General features: G+C 28.4%; 2 protein-coding genes across 2 annotated transcripts; one reads left to right on the top strand and one right to left on the bottom strand.

The window, feature by feature from the left end:
* Nucleotides 1-2,295: 2,295 nt before the first annotated feature.
* On the top strand, nucleotides 2,296-17,969 carry LOC145742582 (uncharacterized). The gene is made up of 42 exons (XM_082560359.1): nucleotides 2,296-2,375; nucleotides 2,496-2,650; nucleotides 3,417-3,486; nucleotides 3,589-3,754; nucleotides 3,977-4,204; nucleotides 4,312-4,489; nucleotides 4,955-5,249; nucleotides 5,404-5,606; nucleotides 5,944-6,118; nucleotides 6,218-6,370; nucleotides 6,501-6,653; nucleotides 6,943-7,113; nucleotides 7,214-7,348; nucleotides 7,673-7,881; nucleotides 7,996-8,202; nucleotides 8,468-8,591; nucleotides 8,772-8,874; nucleotides 9,062-9,229; nucleotides 9,329-9,416; nucleotides 9,491-9,644; nucleotides 9,811-9,907; nucleotides 10,138-10,304; nucleotides 10,866-10,963; nucleotides 11,216-11,355; nucleotides 11,689-11,768; nucleotides 11,966-12,007; nucleotides 12,689-12,844; nucleotides 13,359-13,515; nucleotides 13,611-13,705; nucleotides 14,074-14,262; nucleotides 14,518-14,612; nucleotides 14,948-15,013; nucleotides 15,239-15,315; nucleotides 15,798-15,849; nucleotides 15,912-15,950; nucleotides 16,025-16,081; nucleotides 16,228-16,308; nucleotides 16,378-16,433; nucleotides 16,611-16,713; nucleotides 16,861-16,921; nucleotides 17,292-17,434; nucleotides 17,905-17,969. Exons 1-42 carry the CDS (start codon nucleotides 2,296-2,298, stop codon nucleotides 17,967-17,969), a joined length of 5,331 nt encoding a protein of 1,776 aa, XP_082416485.1.
* LOC145743097 (sulfiredoxin-1-like) lies at nucleotides 17,587-19,836 on the bottom strand. Its single transcript, XM_082560985.1, has 4 exons — nucleotides 19,721-19,836; nucleotides 19,302-19,451; nucleotides 19,091-19,188; nucleotides 17,587-18,318 (listed from the first exon to the last, which is right to left on the bottom strand). Exons 1-4 carry the CDS (start codon nucleotides 19,802-19,804, stop codon nucleotides 18,207-18,209), a joined length of 444 nt encoding a protein of 147 aa, XP_082417111.1. The 5' UTR covers nucleotides 19,805-19,836; the 3' UTR covers nucleotides 17,587-18,206.
* Between the last annotated feature and the right edge of the window lie 248 nt (nucleotides 19,837-20,084).

The following is a 20,084-nucleotide window of genomic DNA, read 5'->3' as shown; positions in this document are numbered from 1 at the left end:
AGCACTTAATCAGCAGCATAACTACTGGGCAATTATAATCTATAATATCCCAAACTGCCACAGGCAAGACGAAACTGTATCGGAGTAACTGATGTTACTCTATGTTTAGGTCGCGCATTTGACTTTTCCACATCGAGGATCAAAATATATACAAAAAAAAGATCAATATAAGTTATATTCAAAGGTGGGCACAGTTAACCGAGAAAGTAACTTCGTTAAGTGGTAATTCGTTACATAGTACATTAACTTCGTTAACGTTAATAAGTTAAATTAAACAAAATGTAACGGTAGTTATCGATAAACGTTAACGTTAAAATATAAATAAAACAAACAAAGAAACAACCGTATTTTTAAAAAAACAGCAGTTTTTATCTTAGTTGATATTTTAACTACACGAACGTAAGTTTAAATGACGTTTTCAAAACTGCATCGTTTAAAATTTCAATACATCGTCATCGTCGTCAATACATCGTTTATACGTCAGTCAATACATCGTCAATACATCGTTTATACGTCAGTCAATACATCGTCAATACATCGTTTAAAATTGAAACGATTAAACCCCATAAACGGCAAAATAAAACATATATACTTTTATATTACCATGGTAAACTTGTAAAAATATTAAATTAACGGACTTAATTTAACGAAAGCACAATTTAACGAAAGTTAACAGGTCCGTTAACGATTTTTAAAGTTGACTTAAAAGTTAAATTTTATCAAAAAATTTAACTTCGTTAATTAACGATTAACGCATTAACGGTTTAGTGCCCACCTTTGAATATAACATATCGCTTATTGCAAAATGAACAAAAAAAGGTAACAAATAAACAATTGTTTCAACAACAGTTGTAATGCTAGAAACAATAAAAAATTTAGCAAAATTGTCCTGCAAAAATTATCAAAATTTAATAATTTTTTTGCAAAAACTAAGTGTTGCCTCATCGCAGACATTTTTGTGACGTCACACAAAAACGTCGTCCTAATTGCGCAATGAGCGCTGCGCACGCTGACACGGGTTTTAAATCGAAGGCACACGTGGATTCTGTGATAAGAAACCCGCCGCTAACAAAAAGGCAAAGCATGGAAAAAGTTACAATGTAAGCCTGTTCATATAGCCCTTTCAACAAATTAAAGCTAGTTTAAAGGTTGAATATTTGAAGAAGTTAAAAACGAATGCATTTACGCTGTAGCACAATTTCTTTTTTAGTATAGCTCTACTTAAGCATTTACTGTGAATCAGATTTTAAACTTTGTCAAACAGCCAATAATGAGTTAGAAAAGATGAAACATGCGCTGTATTCGATCGTAAGTACAACCAACGTTTCTTCTTTTTCGCATAATAAAAAATCAATTTTTTTAATTTATAATTGTTGTTAATTTAAAATAGTTGCATGTAACAATGCAACTTTTTCTAAAAAAAGGAATTTTGTGTATTTTTTAAAGAAAGGTATATCATGAAATCAAATATTAAAAACAATGGTTTACATGTTATTTACAGGCCCCAGGTATTTTAAAGACCATAAAGTATGTATGTATCATATAAATCGTAGGCAGTATGTAAATATCTAAATTTTTGTATAAATTATATAAAACGTAACTGTTTTTAAATAACGTAACTGTAACATCTTTTTTAAGTACAACAACTTTATGTGTAACCCCAATGTATGTATTGTAGGTAATGTTTGCAATATGTAAATTCGTAGAAGAAAAAAATCAATTCTTCGGATCAATCAAGAGCTTTGATTCCACATTTTGTCAATATGGAGAAAGTTACAAAATCTCTACTGAAACAAACAGTCATGGCTCCTTTATCAGTTTGTCAACAGCGGTAATTAAAATTTAAGATTTATAAACTTTATCGTTACTTCATTCTTTTAAATTACGCTAGATTTTTGTAGGATAAGATTTTGAAAAGTCAAAGTTAACCGTCTGTTCTTGGGTTGTTAATTAAATTCTTGTTAGTTTCGTTGGCAAACTGTATTTCTAAAGTATTATATAAAAACTATATTAGAATGCGATAAATATACATACAAATTTTATTTAATTGGTTAAAGTTTTAGGTCTGTTATATTTTAAATAAAAAAATTACAAGTTAATTTAATTTTTTTGCTATTTCGATTGGAACGCATGTTATTTGAAATAATTAAAAGCCTTAAAGTTTTTAAAAGTATTATAACTTGATAATAACGCCAAATTAAACTACTTTTTATAAAATAAACCTTTAACACGAAATAACTTTATTTTTGTTGTTTTAAAAAAAAGCTGTTGCATCTGTAATTACTGGTTGTTATAATGGGTGCTGAAGCGTTCTCAGAGATCGTGATAAGTAATTCTTCACCAGCAAGTGGTCCAAACGTCGATCTAGCTAAAAGGTAAGTCTGTTCATTTTTAAACATTTTACAATTTAGGCCTTGATTCAATAAGGTTTGTTTTTTAAAGCTGCAAATCTATACGTATACATATAATAAATACAGATTTTGTTATTTAAAAAGGTTTCTCACGTCTGATCAAACAAAATCTGATCATTTCGATAATGAATATGGGCCCGATATTTTTTACCCCCCATCTGAAGGATCTTTAAAACCCGAAAGCCCAAAGGTGGGCAGCAAGCCACGGCATTCTCCTTACAAGAATAATTTAAATGCCGGTAAATATCCAACTTATATATTCGAAAAACTCGTTTATTTCATATTATTAATATTACATAAAAGAAACAGTTTTAGTCTATGTAAAAGCAAGTAAATTGTGTGTCCATCTTAAATAATAAACTGTCGAGTGGCAGTGAGAATCAATTCCTAAATCTTATGTCGTAATGTTTAATGTGTTATTCACTGTCACTAAACATATGGTTATCTACGGAAGTTTCTACAATTATTTACTTGGTTTTAAATTAGATCTTAACAAGCTACTTACAATACTTATGCTAACAATATTATCTTACTTATAACCTTTTTGGATAACCTTTCAGGAGAATTAGTCTTTGTAACAAGTTAATATTATAACTTTATATCTATTTTGATTTATTTTATGATAATAAATTCAGGACGGACTAAAAGTACTTTAATTTGATAACCGCGACCTTAAGGACATAGTCTATTAACAAAGTCTTTCTTCTTTCTATTATGTATGTCAATTATGAAACACAGACTTAGCTTCTTAAAAAATTAAAAAGGAATAAAATAAAACAAACAAAAAGCAATAAATAAACAACTTTTTAAAAAACACATCGATCGTCTTTGAGAATTACAATACTTTTCTGTCGCGATGCACAACCAAAAAAAAATATTTTCTTTTCTTCATTAATATTATCATTATTATTACTACAACATACTTTAAGTCCCGATAAATTTGTTTGGAAGTCTAAAAATTAGAAAAATATGTTTTATTTAAAATATTATTTTTTTAACACATAGAGTGCAAGAACGAAAATGAAATTGAGACGAATCATTTACCAACTGGCGAATTTCTGCTAGAAGAAAACAAGTAAGCAAATTGTTTGTCAATATTTCAATTCTATATATATTTTTACGCAATAAATTATATTTAAACGCAATTACTTAAATTTACTTAAAATATTTGTTTTAGAAACTTTAAAAATAATGAGTTACCTCCGTACGATCAGTTTGTGTGCGAACCTTCGGAAAATCACTCAACAAGCTCCATCACTCTTAATTTTTTCACCAAAACCTTTAAGTTGTTTTCCTTCTTTATATTCGGATCAGTTGTGTTTCTTGCAGGGGTAACAAACAAGGTAAAAGCATATCTAATAGCAACAGGTCTTAAGTACGATAAAAAATTAAGTATGAAGAGTCCTGGGTAACCTTACTTTATCCTATCCCATTTAAATATGTTTAAAGTGGTCGTTATTGATTTAGAAAAGTAACAACCAATTACGTAGGGCAATAAATCTTAGCGTAAATATTATTACAGCGATGATTAAACGTGGTTTAAACATTCTGTTTTTATTTATTAGGCCTGTCTAATAATCTTAATCAACGCTGCTAAGCCTTTTGTGGGCGATAAAGTTACCATGAAACAAGATATTGGAGTTGATGCTTTGCAATATGATGTTATAAGAGCATGGGCATTTATGATGTTGCTGTTCATGGCGCTGTTTCCTGAAATTATGACTATGTGTTACAGCTTGTATCGCATTGTTATGAAGCATGAGAGTTCATTGGAGATGAAAACTGTCATTTGGGTAAGAAATTTAAAAAAAAATAAACAAAACAAAATTACTAGTAGTCAAAATTTATAACATAATATGTAAATATTATTTAAACTTCAATACTAAACTATACTTTATAGCGTGGTCTATGGAAGGTACTACATTGCATTGGCGAAGGAGTTCTTTTATTTAAAGTTCTTCCATTTATGGATGTCACTACAGCCCTTATATTGATTCTAGTAATTGATTACGTTGCTATTATTGTTCATTTTTATGCCAAGGATAAAACTTGTACTCAAAAGAAAAGGGCGATTGAGAGTAAAAAAATAAGAAATGATAAGAAAAGATATCTGACTTTTGCAATCATAGCTTTTGTAAGTATTTGACAAAAATAATTATAAATCAATTTACTATCGCTAAGTTATGACTTAGTTTTAATATTTTTAAAATTTATTTTTAAAAATTTTAATATTTTTAGATTTTTTTATGCGTTTTATTAATATTACGCTTCGCAAAGTTTTTCCAACCAAGCAGAATATTTAGATGTATGTTTAGAAGGAATGGCACATACATTTGGGCATTGTTAGGTAACTGTACTCTCATTTTTTTTGGTGACCATGTCATTAAATGTTTTAAAACAAAGTATTAAAATTTAACAACTTGACAGATATCTTGGCTATTACATTTTGTATTATTACATTTAGCATCTGTTTTAATCTGCTTTTCCTAAAGTTGTTGCCGATACCTATTCCTTAAAAAAAATATAAATAATTTTATTTTTAGGAATATTCTTGACCTCGTTTCGTTACTTGGATAACTTAATCGACAGATTCAACATTACAAAATCCTTTATAACTAAAGCTTCCAGATTGCAAAAAAGATTAAACTTGTGTCGTTTTCACGTCTCTTTCTTGTTTTCATTGATCAAATGCTCGATATTAACTGGAATGGCATTTTTTGTGTTTGTTGTACCAGAGAATGGTACTTATTTTGTTAGTAATGGATCTTTTTCTTCTTACTCATATTTGGAAATTATTGGACTTTTGTCTAATCAATCAACAACGACTCAAAAAATAGTGTATGTTACATATCACAATTGCATGTTGGGGACTATAGTATGCTAAATTGATGTATTTTAACTTAGATTTCGATGGAAAAAAATGTTTATAGATCAAAATGTAAAAGTTATTTTTAAACAACGCCGTTTTAACAAGATTTTCTTTTTTTTGCAGAACGCCAATTATTATCAAACTTGGCTATGTATTAATTACGCAAGCAATATGCTCTGTCGCAATCTTTTATTTTGGCCAAGTAGCCTGTCTCACAGGTATTCAGAAATGGTCCTACACGTTTTCAATTTTACTAGTTACACCATTTGTTGCTGGCATTAGCGGCGTATTAGGCGCTCAGGAAAAGTCTGTAGTAGAGTTTATGGGTAAATGATATATTTAAAAGTTGTGTTGTAGTCAAATTTTAAATCACTTGGAATCATTAATTGTGTTGTAAAGTATTCAAAATTTTTGATCTTTTGTAAAACTTTACAAGTAAAAATTTAGTAGCGTAAATGTTTGTAACTAAACTTTTTTGGCAAGTGGGACAATTTGTTGGTCATAAGATATAGTTTTTGTCTGTTTAAATAAAGAGTCTTTTAAGAGAAAAAACTTGTTACCAACGAGATTTTAAGCAATATGTTAACTACTTTGTAATATCTGCAATATGTTAACTACTTTGTAATATCTTTATTGCATAAATAACTTAAAAACTTTTTTTAGGTTTGACTGGTTGTAGCAAAGCTGATAAATACTTTATAAATTGGAACATATTGCTACATCCAACAAAAGATAATATTGGTGCAAGTGCTACAATGGCAATCATCGTTGTTATTGGTCTAGTAATCGGATGGCTATCGACTGTTGTTATTATCTTAAAACAAAATCAACTAGAAAGGTATAACTTATATGTTGTAGAAAATGTTTTTTTTAAGCTTAACCAGTAATCAATAACTAAAGCTTTGTATAATTGTTTACTTTAATTTATGGTTTATAGAACTGGAATTTTATTCTTTGAAAAAAAATACTCTAAACCGTTTATTGATCAACTACTCGTGCTCAGCAGACGACTGTTTAATCATAATTGCCCAGACAGTAGACCAAAAAATAATGTTAAAGAAAAGCTAAAACAAAATAAAAATAAAATTAGGTAAATTTTTCTTACATGTTTAATATATCATTTAATTTAAATGTATCATTGTTTTTAAAATAACGGTTTTGTATAAAGATGTCAATTTTTTTAAATGGTAAATAATTTTATTTCGTATTAATATTTCAAGTGACTTAGGTCATTTAAAAAGAGCATCACCAAAGAAGACGAGGAGGTTAACAATCTCAAACAGCAAAAAGTTGATTCCAAACCTATATCTTTGTGCTACTATGTGGCATGAAACTGAACAAGAGATGACAATGTTGCTTACATCTATGATGAGGTAACTTTTAACTTAATGTAGTGGCACCTACTACGCATTTTAATTTTGGAACGACTTTTGCTACTTTGACCTTGGTTTAGTCAAGAAGTGTCTTTGTCAATATAGTGTGTTGTTGATCTGTTGGTACTGTTTAATCGCTGATTAAAGATTTGTAGATTGTAAATAATACCAATTAACAATAACTTACTAGATGTTGTATGTTGTTTTAATTTTATGTTAAAAAAGTAATATTGTCGTTATTTTTTTTATTTACTATTTTTATTATTATGAACTGTTTAAACTTCTTAAGATTGGATAAAGATCAAGGACAAAGGCGTGCGAACGCACAAAAAGATCCAGATTATTACAATTTTGAGATTCATTTGATGTTTGACGATGCAATGGAGCATACTCCAACGAAAGAAGTTAAAACCAATCGATTCGCCCAAAAGTTATGTGAACTTATCCCGTTGGTTGCAAAGTAAGTTGATAAAGTTTTAATTTACAATAACCAGAATAAAATATGTATTACCTGCTTTATGTTTGTTGTGTATAACACACTATTTTACTTTATATTTTAGTAAAGAAGAACTCGATGAAGCTTATAATATGTCACCACCAATAATATATCCCACACCTTATGGAGGTAGGTTAAAGTTTGTTTTGCCGCATGGAAATCTTCTGATTGTGCATTTAAAAGACAAGGACAAGATTAGGTAAATTATCTATGCTTAACGAATGTAATTTTCGTATAATCAGTTTGAACTATTTGTTTATTTTTTAAAGTATGTTAAAACAAATTTATTTAGTATACATATCGAATCATGTTTTATTTCCTGTTACATTTATAGTAAGTAAACATAAGCATAAATATATATATATCTTGTAACTTCAGGTATTTGCATGGCCTTTAATATAACAGTACAAACATCAATAAACCTTTGTTTGATTTTTCTTAAAAATCTTTTTTTAAATATGATAAAAACGCATAATAACGAATTTTTATATCTTAATTTTTAAAAGTTTGTTGTAAATTACAGGCACAGAAAACGTTGGTCTCAGTGCATGTACATGTACTACATACTTGGTTACGTACAAGCCGCCAAGAAATTAATTAATCTGGAAAATCTGTTTTTTCTTGCCTTGGATGGTGATATGGACTTTCAACCTGATGCTGTACTTCTCCTTCTTGATCAAATGAAAAAAAATCCTGACCTAGGAGCCGCTTGCGGAAGAATTCATCCTAAAGGTTTTATTTTTTTAAACTTCTGTATTTATAAATAAATGTATGTTTAATTACAATATATTTATAATTTGTGATATTATTAGGAAACTAAAATTAAGTTTTTTTGATATTATTTAGGTTCTGGCCCAGTTATATGGTTTCAAAAGTTTGAGTACGCTGTTGGGCATTTTCTTCAAAAAACAGCCGAACACGTGCTTGGTTGTGTTCTGTGTTGTCCTGGATGTTTCAGCGTTTATCGAGGCATGGCTTTGGCAGATGTCAACGTCATAAACCAATACACTAAACCTGCTACAAAGCCTTGGCAATACGTACAGTGGGACCTGGGTATGTAACATAAACTGCGTATATAACCAAAGTAATAACATTATTAACAATATTTACCTATACTGTTGCACTAACAATACTATACCCTTTTTCATCCTAATTTAACCAAAGCCTTAACAAAACTTACCTCTTCCAATCCTATGCCTGGAAAATATTTTCAAAAAGTGTCAAACACATTTTACTAATTTTTTTCTTACATTAATAAAAAAAATTAAAAAACAGGCATATATTTTATTTACAAGTTATTAGCATCTTTTTAATACAGGCGAAGATAGATGGTTATGTACTTTGTTATTAAAGCAAGGATGGCGAATTGAATACAGCGCTGCTTCCGATTCATTTACATTCGCTCCTGAGGACTTCAAAGAATTTTATAACCAGAGAAGAAGGTATAGAGTCGTTTCGATAATATAAATTTGTTAAATTAACAAAAGTTAAGTATGTATTGATAGTATTTTTATAATGTAACTAAAATATATTAAGCCTACTTAAAAATATAACTTTAAAGTTAATGTATAGCGTTTTAATGTGTAGTAAGAATTTTTTTTAAATCTTTTACTCTTTTAAAGGTGGGTCCCTTCCACTATGGCCAATATTTTCGACATATTGTTAGACGCCAAATATACTGTGAAAAACAATACATACATATCATGGGTGTACATTGGTTATCAAGTAAATATACAAATTGTACAACAAAACTCAGAAATCGAATATATATAAATAAATCTACAATGTAGCTAATCTTAAAAATAAACAACAAAACTTCTTATGTGGTTAATTAAAACTTAATTTAGATTTAACAAAATTTAGTAACATCGTAACATGCAACAATTGTAAACCAACATTTTTATTTGTTTAGTTTGGTCTGATGGCCTCTGCAATTCTAGGTCCTGCAAAGATTATTTTAATAATTACATCAGCATTTCAATCCATTTTTAATTGGGATGCTAAACTAGCGCTATTTGTTTCACTTATGCCTGTAATAATATTTATTGCAGTTTGTTATACAACATCAGCGGATACTCAAGTAAGTTTATAAAAAAGTTTAACTCAAAAATATTCTAAATTGCCAAATTTTATTAACCTTTTTTTAGTTATATGTTATAAAGCAAAACAATTGTTACAGGTTACAGTTGCTGGTATTTTAACAGTAATATATTCACTTGTAATGATGGGAGTCATAGTTTGGGTTGTGGCAGCCATTGCGAAAACAAGTTAGCTTACTTATGTTTTGTGTAAATATCCACTGCTGCCCTAATTTATTTATTGATAAATTTATTTAATTTAGTTATTCTGGATCCAAACGCATTGTTTATGATCATGCTGGTTGGCTTGTACGTTTTTACTGGCATAGTTCACCCACAAGAAATGGTGTGTTTGATTCACGGAATTCTTTATTACATTTGTGTTCCATCAGCTTTCATCTTGTTAATTGTGTACAGGTAATGAATCAAGTAATACTTAAATGGTAAATAGATATTGAAATGAGACTAGGTCAAAAAGAAAAGTTAACTAATTGTTAATATTAAGTCGTATTTTTCTCGCATTAAATAACTATATCCTTATATATAAATACATAAATCAAGTGTGATACAATTTAAACAACAGTTTAACAAACATGCACAACGTTTCTTGGGGAACTCGAGAAGTGAAATCATCACAAACAGTTGCTGCTGATGCAGAAAATAAGAAACAGGTGTTACAGGTAGCACAATAGCCTTATATAAATTTCATAATATGAGCTGTTACTTTTTTTGTATATGGCTTAACATTTTTAAGGTATATGCTAACGAATTAAAAAGTATGTAATTATTCATAAATATAGGCATGGCTACTCATAAAAAAATGTAAATGTGGAATGATCTGGGTTATAAAGTTTTCATTTGCTATTTCTTTTTTTTACTATATTGTATAAAAATATTTAACAAATTTTAGCAACAGTCCGGAATTATTAAACAAAAGCCAACTATGTCAAATGAGCAATCCGTTTATAAACAATCAAATATGACTACACCAATAACCAGTAAATCGATGGAAGATTATGAGAATGAGAAAATGTTGTATTGGTCAACCGAAGGGCCGCTAAAAAATGGAACTATTGAGTAAGCTATTTGTTAAAGTTTTTTAACCCAAAGTTTTATTACATAAATGTTAGTATCGACTTGTTAAATCTGGTTATTGGTCGCAAGCATTCCTGTTCAAGCAGCAATATTGTTCTAAAGTGTTGTTTATGGCAGGGGTCGGCAACCTTTTTCGCACTGCGGACCGATTTAAAACTGGAATCTTTTTCGCGGACCAGCCTTTAAACTTTTTTTTGGCATTTTCGGGTGAAAGTAATCAATTAGTTTAGCTAATAATGATGTTTCAAGGGACGCAAATTAGTTTAAAGCAATTTATTCCTTCATCAAATCGATAAAAAACATTTTTAAATGTTTCTACGACAAAATAAGCTTACAAATAAAAAAAAATACGTTTCTGTTTCTAATCATTAAACCTGAAAAAAATACGGCCCGGTAACGTACTGCTCACGGACCGGTACCGGTCCGCGGCCCGGTGGTTGCCGACCGCTGGTTTATGGTATTGTTTACATTAAGAATAAAAATAAAATGGTTTAAGGGAATATAAATATTAAAACATCAACAAAACACAAAACTTTTTTGCAGATATCTTGACAACGAAGAACAAGACTTCTGGAAGTACTTGATCGACAAATATTTGTATCCTTTGAACGAAAATAAACAAGAAAAGGCAAGAATAACTGGTATGTAAATATGTTGTGGGCATCTAAGTTCAACATAATTATATAAATAAATAAGGTGTTTTAAAATTGTAAACTGCAATTAATTGTAATAAACAACGGATATTTTGCGTAGCACCACTGTAAAAAAAGTAAAACCTAAACAATCCAAAGTTCCAACTTAGTTGTTAAAACTTAAAGGACAACGCAAACTACAAACCAACTACATACTTTGTCTAATTAAGAATTTTTACAAATTTATTTTTCCTTGTTAAGGGGATCTTACAAATTTTCGCAACAAAACAAACGGTGCTTACTTTCTTGCAAATGCGTTGTGGTTGGGTCTTAACTTCACCCTTCAACTTTATGGAACTGACAATGCTTTTGTGTTCTACATTGATGAAACTCGAATATCGGTAAGTCTATTTTTTGACTATGTTTGATAGTATTTTTTTTTATTTGTCCTTAAGGTGGGTAGACGACTTTAAAAAGCATGAAATGATCGTATGTTAAGACGAATTGCACTGTTTTAATTTTAAAAAAACATGGTAATATTTTTTGATTATTTTTATTGTCTGTTTTTGAAGTAAGTGTCAATAGCTGCTTATCTAAAAAAAACTGCGGCATGGCAGTAGAAAAAATTCTTCTCATTTAGAAACGTTTAAAATTTTTTTTATAAATTATAAACTTAACTTGAAACAGGATTGCGTTCTAATGCAATTTTAAATAATTTTTTGATTTTATTGTAGGTAAATCCAGTTTTTTTTGCCTTTTTTGTTTTTGTCATGGTCCTTATAGTGATTCAGTTTATATGCATGGTGGCACACAGGTAATAAAAACTAAGACTTCTTAATTTTACTAAATTATTGGGTCAAACTCTTCATTTTAAATACCTTATTAATTGAACTAAATCCAAATATACATTTAAATATTGTCTGGAAATGAATTTCTTGTTATTTGCAATTTCGCTTATATATTTACGTGTTAAAAAATGATTTTAAAATTTGTTTACCTCATTTTTTCTAGATGGTCTTCATCTTCACATTTATCATCTGCATCCAATCTTAAGTAAATTGGAGAGGTAGAAAAAGTTTTGCTCACGTATTTGTGCTGTAGGTAGTTTTGATTAATCAAGTTTTTAACAATACTTTTTATTAATCATGTTGTGTTTAACAATGTAGTATTATATGATGGTATATCTGTTCTAAGGTATCCAAAACCTAATTTACGACAACTAATTATTATAATAATTTTTTATCATGTGTTTACAGATTTCAAAAGCTGAAAAAAACAAACTTTTGAATGCTGTTTTTGAATTTTGATGTAATTTGCGTAGTTTTTATTATTAGTATTTTTAACATTTAGTTCGACTTTACAAAAATTTTTGTTATTATGTTAACTTGCTTGCTGTTTTATACAAACTGTGTTTTTAATTTTTGATTTGACGTTTTGTATATCAATTTTTGCAATAAAATAATAAAAAGCTAAAATTGTGCTTTTCTTTTAATCTAACAATATATATTAATATTAGACAAACTGTTAATTATAAAAATAAAAGTATTATGTTAAGAAAAGACAATGTAAAACAATGGCGATGGTAAAATAAATTTAAAAAAAAACAATTTCTTTTACAAAACAATGTAGGAAGAGTTAAAACAATAGAACTTAAAAAAATCATATTCATAAAAAATCAACATTTTAAAATATTGTTCAATATATTTTTTTTAAATAAGTGTTGCCTCATCGCAGACATTTTTGTGACGTCACACAAAAACGTCGTCCTAATTGCGCAATGAACGCTGCGCACGCTGACACGGGTTTTGAATCGAAGGCACACGTGTTCTCGGATTCTGTGATAAGCAACCCGCCGCTAACAAAAAGGCAAAGCATGGAAAAAGTTAGAAGGTAAGTCAGCTTATTTTGCTTTTTCAACACTTGGTAAATTAAAGCTTGCCTGGCGATTGTAAAATAAATCTAGGCATCTTACGTCTACGCTATTGAATGGCAAGCACAATTTTGTGCAGTTTGATCTACTTCAGGGCGGACTAAAAGTTAGAGTTTTTGTAATTTATAATTTTGTTGTTTTAAAAAATGGATAGTAGTTTAAAAAAGGTTTCATGTGAAACGCGCGTTTCGTTGGATCGCAGGTAAATTTTTTTTATTTGCCTAAATTTTTTGTATTTATATTATAAATATTTTTAATCTAAAATTAATTCAGGACATTTTTGTTATTATTAAGTTATTTCTTGAACAAATTTTTATTTAACATTTTATTCAAGAGTTTTTTTTTAATAGAAATTTTTTTTTTTATAAATTTTTATTACAAAAATTTTTTATATGTTTTTTTAAATAATAATTGTATGGGCTATATACATTTAATATTAGTTAAAGTTTTAAATTTATTTCTGTTTTTCTTCAGAAGACGGATAAACAATTCTTTGGATCAGTTGCGGACATTGCTTCCATATTCTGTAAATATGAAGAAAGATATGGCTTCCTTGCTGGAACAAACTGTGGAATATATCAACATTATGCACACTGTTCTGAATGAAAACAAACCTGCCTGTCTAAATCAAGTACCTAATAAATAAAGAGTTATTTCTAATCATAAACAAATAAAAAATAAAAAATTTTTTTGTTAACTATTTCTTGGTTAAACATTGTTTTTTAGGTATATTTATCTTACCGTAAAAAAACAGAGGAATTAGAAAGCTTTCGGAAGAATTTTAAAAAGACTGTCAACAAAAAAGTGAAATCAGAACCTGGGTAAAATAGATTTCTTTAGTTCGAGCACTAAATAAAATTAAAAAAATAAAAATTGTATAAATATAAACGGAGTATTGTGGTGGTTAGAACACTTTGCTTTACTACGCGAGGTTTGGGGTTCGATCCCAACTGCTTCCATACTGTAGCACCCTTAAGTAAGGCCTTATAAATGGTATTAACTTTTGCTGACCTAGTCTCATTGAAAAATGAATTATTGGGTAAATATGATCAATAATATAAGATTGGTTCACAGTAACTAATGTTACTCCATGTTAAGATCTTGGGGTCGTTTTTTTCATATAAATGAATATAGATATATATATATATATACACCAAAATAAATACTTGTGTTGTGTTTTTTTTTGCAGATGCTCTTGGGGTCAAACCTACCCAAGTTTTATGCACCAGAACCAGGGTGAAGTCGATACTTTTGTCAAATTTCATGGGATTACTTCATCTTACCCCGAACCAAGCAGAATTAACCCAAACCATCCCCATCAATGGAATGTAAAGATTGCCAACTGTCCCCCACCACCAACTAACCCAATTGCTTATGGGTAAATAAAACTTTCTAAAATTTGATTTATATATATAAATTTTTATTATTTATTTTTTCGTTAATTTTAATTTTTAATGTTTTATAATAATCTTGTTTATGTATATTATTTAAATTTTATTGTATATGAATACCCTACTTTTTTGTCAAGGAAAAATTGTTTTTAAATAGACAGAATTAAATCAATTATATATATGTTAATAATTATTTAAATTGACCTTTACACTATATTTAAACCATTTTATTTAAAACCTAGTAAACCAGGAGGACAGGGAAATTACTCTTTATCTCATACTGCCTCAAGTTCAAGAACTAACTTCTACCAACCCTCTACTGTTCCAGTTAAACCATGTAAGTGGCAATTGTTTAAATGCATGTAAGTGGCAATTGTTTAAATAAAATAATATAAATTCCAAGTGGTCCCATGACATAGCACCCTTAAATAAGGGAATTGAAATGATAAGAACTTTTGCTGAGCCGAAAATTAAGCAACAGATTATTTATTGGGCAATTATTTTTAAGCTGCCACAGCCAGAATTAAAAATAAAGAAGTTTGACTGAAAAATAGGTTTTGACTGAAAAATGATTTGACTTTGAAACATTTAATTTTAATATATTTTTTATAAAACAAAAAAAAAAATATATATATATATATATAATACCATTAATTTATAATTTATTTTTAGATGAACCATTTTCACATACCAATAGTCTAAGTAGCACTGATGATACACAAACACCAACTGAAATAGGTAAATTAAATGTTTAAATTAAAAATTTTAATTTTTTGAACAGCATTTATTTTAAGTAATCATGCATAGTGTTATTTAACTCAAAATATTTTTTTAAATATGTATATATATAAAAATCGTAGTTTTATTTAATTTTTTATTTAATACAGTTTCAACCTTTGTAATTTTTATAAATTTAGATTTGTTATTATATATATTAAAACAAAATTTCTGAATAATTTGCAGGTAAAATTCACCATCCAATGATGAAGAGTGACTGTTGGCAACCTACTCAAAGTTATCAAGCCAAGCAAATAAGTGAAGTAAGTTAAAAGAAGTTACAAGATAACTACACCTTTTTTTTAGTATATATCTTTATCCTCGATGTGGAAAAGTCGAATGCGCGACTTAAACATAGAGTGACGTCAGTTACTCTGACCCAGTCTCGAGTTGCCTGTGGCAGTTTGGGATATTATAGATTATAATTGCCCGATAATTATTTTGCTGATTAAGTGCTTGCTCAGCAGGAGTTTATACCATTTATAGTGCCTTACTCAAGGGCACTACAGCATGAGATAAGATGGGATTAAACCCATGACTTCATGTGTGGTGTAGCAAGTGTTCTTACCACTACACCACGCTGCCGGTTACATCACCTTAAAGACTACTACTCTTCAGAAAAAAATATTAAATTACCTAATTAAAATAGTTTAAGAATAGGGTGTAGCAATTTAAACATGTTATTTTTTTAATATTAATAACTTCAAATATATATATTTTACTTTCCAACATTTTTTTAATTTAGTCAAGCAGAATTGCTGGTCATCAGATTGCTGGCAGTAGCAGTTCAGCTAATGGTAAAGCATTAATACTCAGATGGTTATTTACTTAAATAATTTTAAACATTTTTATTTTTTAGATTGGTATAGATGTTATGGTATACAAAACACAAAACAAGGTATGTGAAAAGTCAAAAAAAATAATTTTTTAATTTAAAAAACTTTAGTTGAAACAATTTGTTAATATCATTAGATTTGCATGAAAGACCAAACCAAGTAGACCAACTAGACCAATCAACATGCTATGATGGTAAGTTTGTAATTATTCTATTTAGACATAATATTATAGTTTTTGAGTAACCTTTAGTACCTAATAATGCTAATTTTAGGTTGTCACAATTTTTTTATTCTTGATAAATATTTTTTTGTATTTTTATAATTTTTTTTTTTTAACAGAAAATAACAACCAGCAAGAATCACCAGCAACCACATCAAATAATCAACCAAATTTAATACCAACACCAGAAAAAGCACCAAGTAAATTAACATATTAAATAATCTTATTTGTATATAAGTTTAATATTTGTTATTGTGTGTTTTTTTAAGGTGAAAAGGAAAACTCTGCAAGTACTCCACTAGTGACAGTATCCACCCAAAATGAGGTGAGCTTAGTTTATTTAAAAGTATATTTAATATCATACATTAATATTTTAAAAAAGTTAATGCAATTTTCTTGTGTATTTTTTGAACTTAAGTATTTTTAACTTTCCTAATTTCAACATTAATTCTTTGTTTATTTAAGTTTTTAATGCAAACTTAAATTTTGTATACACATATAGCAAACAACAGAAGAAGAAAAAGTAGTTAATCAAAGTAGTTGTAATATAACAAATGCTGCAATTGCTACTGGATTAATTAAGTGTTCTTCTTTACCTAAACAAGGTATATATATATATATATAATAAAAATTAAGTTCAAAATATAAAGCAGTATATATATAAAATAATTTTTCAATTATTTCTATATTGATATTTAGTATGAAATTATTTATTGTATATATTTGTTATAATTTTTTTATAATATTAACAGAGTCAAATTCACCACCTGAGCTATATTTTACGAACACAAACAATCCAGAAAATACTAACATGTAAGTTAACCACAAATTAATTTACATATACAATATAGTTTTAAAGAGATACAATTTATACCAGAATACTAAAAAAAAAATTATTTTACTAAATGGGTGTTTTGTAAAAAAAGGTATATATGCCCAAAAATGTCATTTTACCAACTTAAACACTGTTTTGCAAATGCCCTTCCATAATGTAAAAACTTTCTATGAAATATTTGTTCAAAAAATTTGTTTTATGAAAAAGAGTTTTTTTGTAAAATGTTTTTAATTAAATAGATGCTGTACCAATAACATTTTGTAGCCTTATTATAAACTCCAAATTTTCTATAGAAAAATATTTATTTCAAAGACCCAGAAAAGTATTTTAATAAATATTTCATTTTAGATCTAACCCATTTAACACTCTAAGTTCGTGGATGGCTCCGTGCACCTCTTTACCTGCATTGAGCCTTGCTCAAAACTATTTAGGAGGCCAACAGAACATAACTGTTAACACTACAACTAATAACACTGCTTCACCAGTAAATGGTAAATAAATTAAATGAATCAAATTTTTAATATACTGGCAGCATGGTGTAGTGGTCAAAACACTTCTTATACTACGTGAGGTCATAGGTTTGATCCCCATTTCTCCCATGTTATAGCACCCTTGAGTAGTGCGCCTTAAACAATATGAACTCACTTAATTAGCAGCTTGTTTTCGACGATTATAATCTATAATATCCTAAACTGCCAAAGGAAACTCAAGACTAAGTTGGGGTAACTAATGTTACTTTAGGATTAGGTCACCAAGTCAACCTTTTCACATCGAGGATATAGATAGTAGATACATACAAAAAAACCAACATAAAGTTACTTAAAACATTAAATTTCTCTCTTGTATAAATTATTAATTGCTAATAACAGAAAAATAGTAAAATTTTTTAGTACAGATATGTTGATTTTTTATTTTACTTATATACGAAAAAAACATTTAAATATACTGCATTTTATTACAGAATCTACATCACATGTACTAAAGGGAGCTATGCAATTGGTGAAAATTCCATCAATAGATACCTAAAGATATTTTAAAAGTGCAAAGTTTTTTGCTCCAACTAATAAGATCACTTTATAATTGGTTAAACCAATATTAACAATGAATTTAAATGTACATACAAAAAACAGGTTTTTTAGGTTTTTTCATGATTTTGTAGGAATTTTGGTTGGAAACCTTTTTTTTAGTTTATTTATTTTGGAAAAACTCTTTTTTTTGCAATTTTTTTTTGAAAACCTTTTTTGCACATTTTTTATTTGGCGGTTACAAGAGGTCAGGGGTAGATGAACCCAAGTAACCTTTTAATGACGCCACGGTTGATTTCACAAGTTTTACGTCGATTGTTTCACGATTTAGTCGCATATGTGCCTCATATCTTTAAAAAAGTTAAGTTATTTTTCTGTTTATTAACATACATTTTTAGTTCATATTTTTTGTTTTTTTTTAAATAAGTCAAGTGCCTTAGACTATTGTTTCTTTATAATGACAATTATTTTTTTTCTATCCTCAGTTCACAGAGTTCACATTTTTTGTAAATATACGCACAAATCGTTCTTGATATTAAATATTTCTTTCACTTTCGTTATTTGTTTTTTAATTTTATTAAGTTTTTTTTGTATATTTCTTTATTCTCGATGTGGGAAAGTCAAATGCGCAACTTAAACATAGAGTAATATCAGTTACTCCAATCCAGTTTCGAGGTGTAGCAAGTGTTCTTACCACTACAACACGCTGCCGGTAAAGTTAGTGTAAGGTTTGGTTTAATAATTAAAGTTGTACATAACTCTAATAAGTACCAGCAGCAGAGTTTAGCGGTAAGAACACTTGCTACCCTACACATGAGGTTGTGGGTTCAATCCCCACTGCTCTTATGCTGTAGCGCCCTTTAGTTAGGTGCTATAAACGGTATAAACTCCTGCTGATCCAGCACTTAATCAGCAGCATAATTATCGGGAAATCATAATCTATAATACCCCAAGCTGCCAAAGGCAACTCGAGACTGGGTTGGAGTAACTGATGTTACTCTATGTTTAAGTCGCGCATTCGACTTTTTCACATCGAGGATAAAGATATATACAAAAAAAAGTAAAGTGGTACATAAGTGTAAATTCCTGCTAAGACAACAATCATATTTAAAATCATCTTACCTATGGCAACCTCCAAATGAGTAATAATAATTTCCCCCCTCCCTTCCTTTGACCCACATAACATCAATCGGAGGAACTTTAATATGCTCAACAGGGTCCTAAAAACAAATAAAATATATTCAGGTAGCTTTCTAACCCAATGAAAAAAACAATGACTTTGATCCAACTTAAAAACAAAAATAATTAAAAAATTTAGAAATTGTATCGCAACCTCTAATGTTTCCATCAAAGATTGAACTTTATCTTCGTTTAACTCAGAAGGGAAAGGTCTGATCAGATATTTAATTGGAATAACATGAACCTCCTTAATATGGTCACTATGTATGCTTGTAATAGTACTATAATTCCTCTGTAGATTTGCCTATAAATGTTATAAGTAAGGCTAATAAGATGTCAATATAATGGATGGCATAGTAAAGTTTTTAGTACACTTCAGAAGATTCATGGTTCGATACTCACTGCTTACATGCTATAAACAGTATGAACACCTGCTGAGCCAAAATCCAATTAGCGGATTTATTACCGAAAGCAAATTATAAATAAAAATATACAAATAAATTGCCCAAAAAATACAATAAAGATGATAGTGTAAATAATTTAAAATGGCAAATCAATTTATTATATACTTACTGTCCCTATCGCAGAAGTTTTACTTATTTCTTTAAGTAAAGTTGTGAATAATCCAGTCCATAAAATTCTACCAACATTCGCCATTTTGTAAAACTTTATTTTTGTGTTTTGTTGGGTTTGTTTATATCTTTATGGGTCAATGATATCAGCTGATTCAAGATAATATGACACAGCGTTTTATTTTTAAAATTGTTAATTAAAAGGTGTAAAAACATTATAATTAAAACAAAAATTTAATTATTCAATATAATGGTTATTTATTTAATACCTTATATTTGGATTTGTTGCAAATTTTTATTTCAAATTTCTTCAAGTAATAGTTTATATTATTTCTATGATGAACGCACATGTCTTTTTTTTATTT

This window comes from Corella eumyota, chromosome 2 (assembly GCF_963082875.1).
Source record: "Corella eumyota chromosome 2, kaCorEumy4.1, whole genome shotgun sequence".
Classification (NCBI taxonomy): Eukaryota; Metazoa; Chordata; class Ascidiacea; order Phlebobranchia; family Corellidae; genus Corella; species Corella eumyota.
The sequence above is the reverse complement of the archived record's forward strand: the minus strand, read 5'-3'. Positions and strand labels throughout refer to the sequence as shown.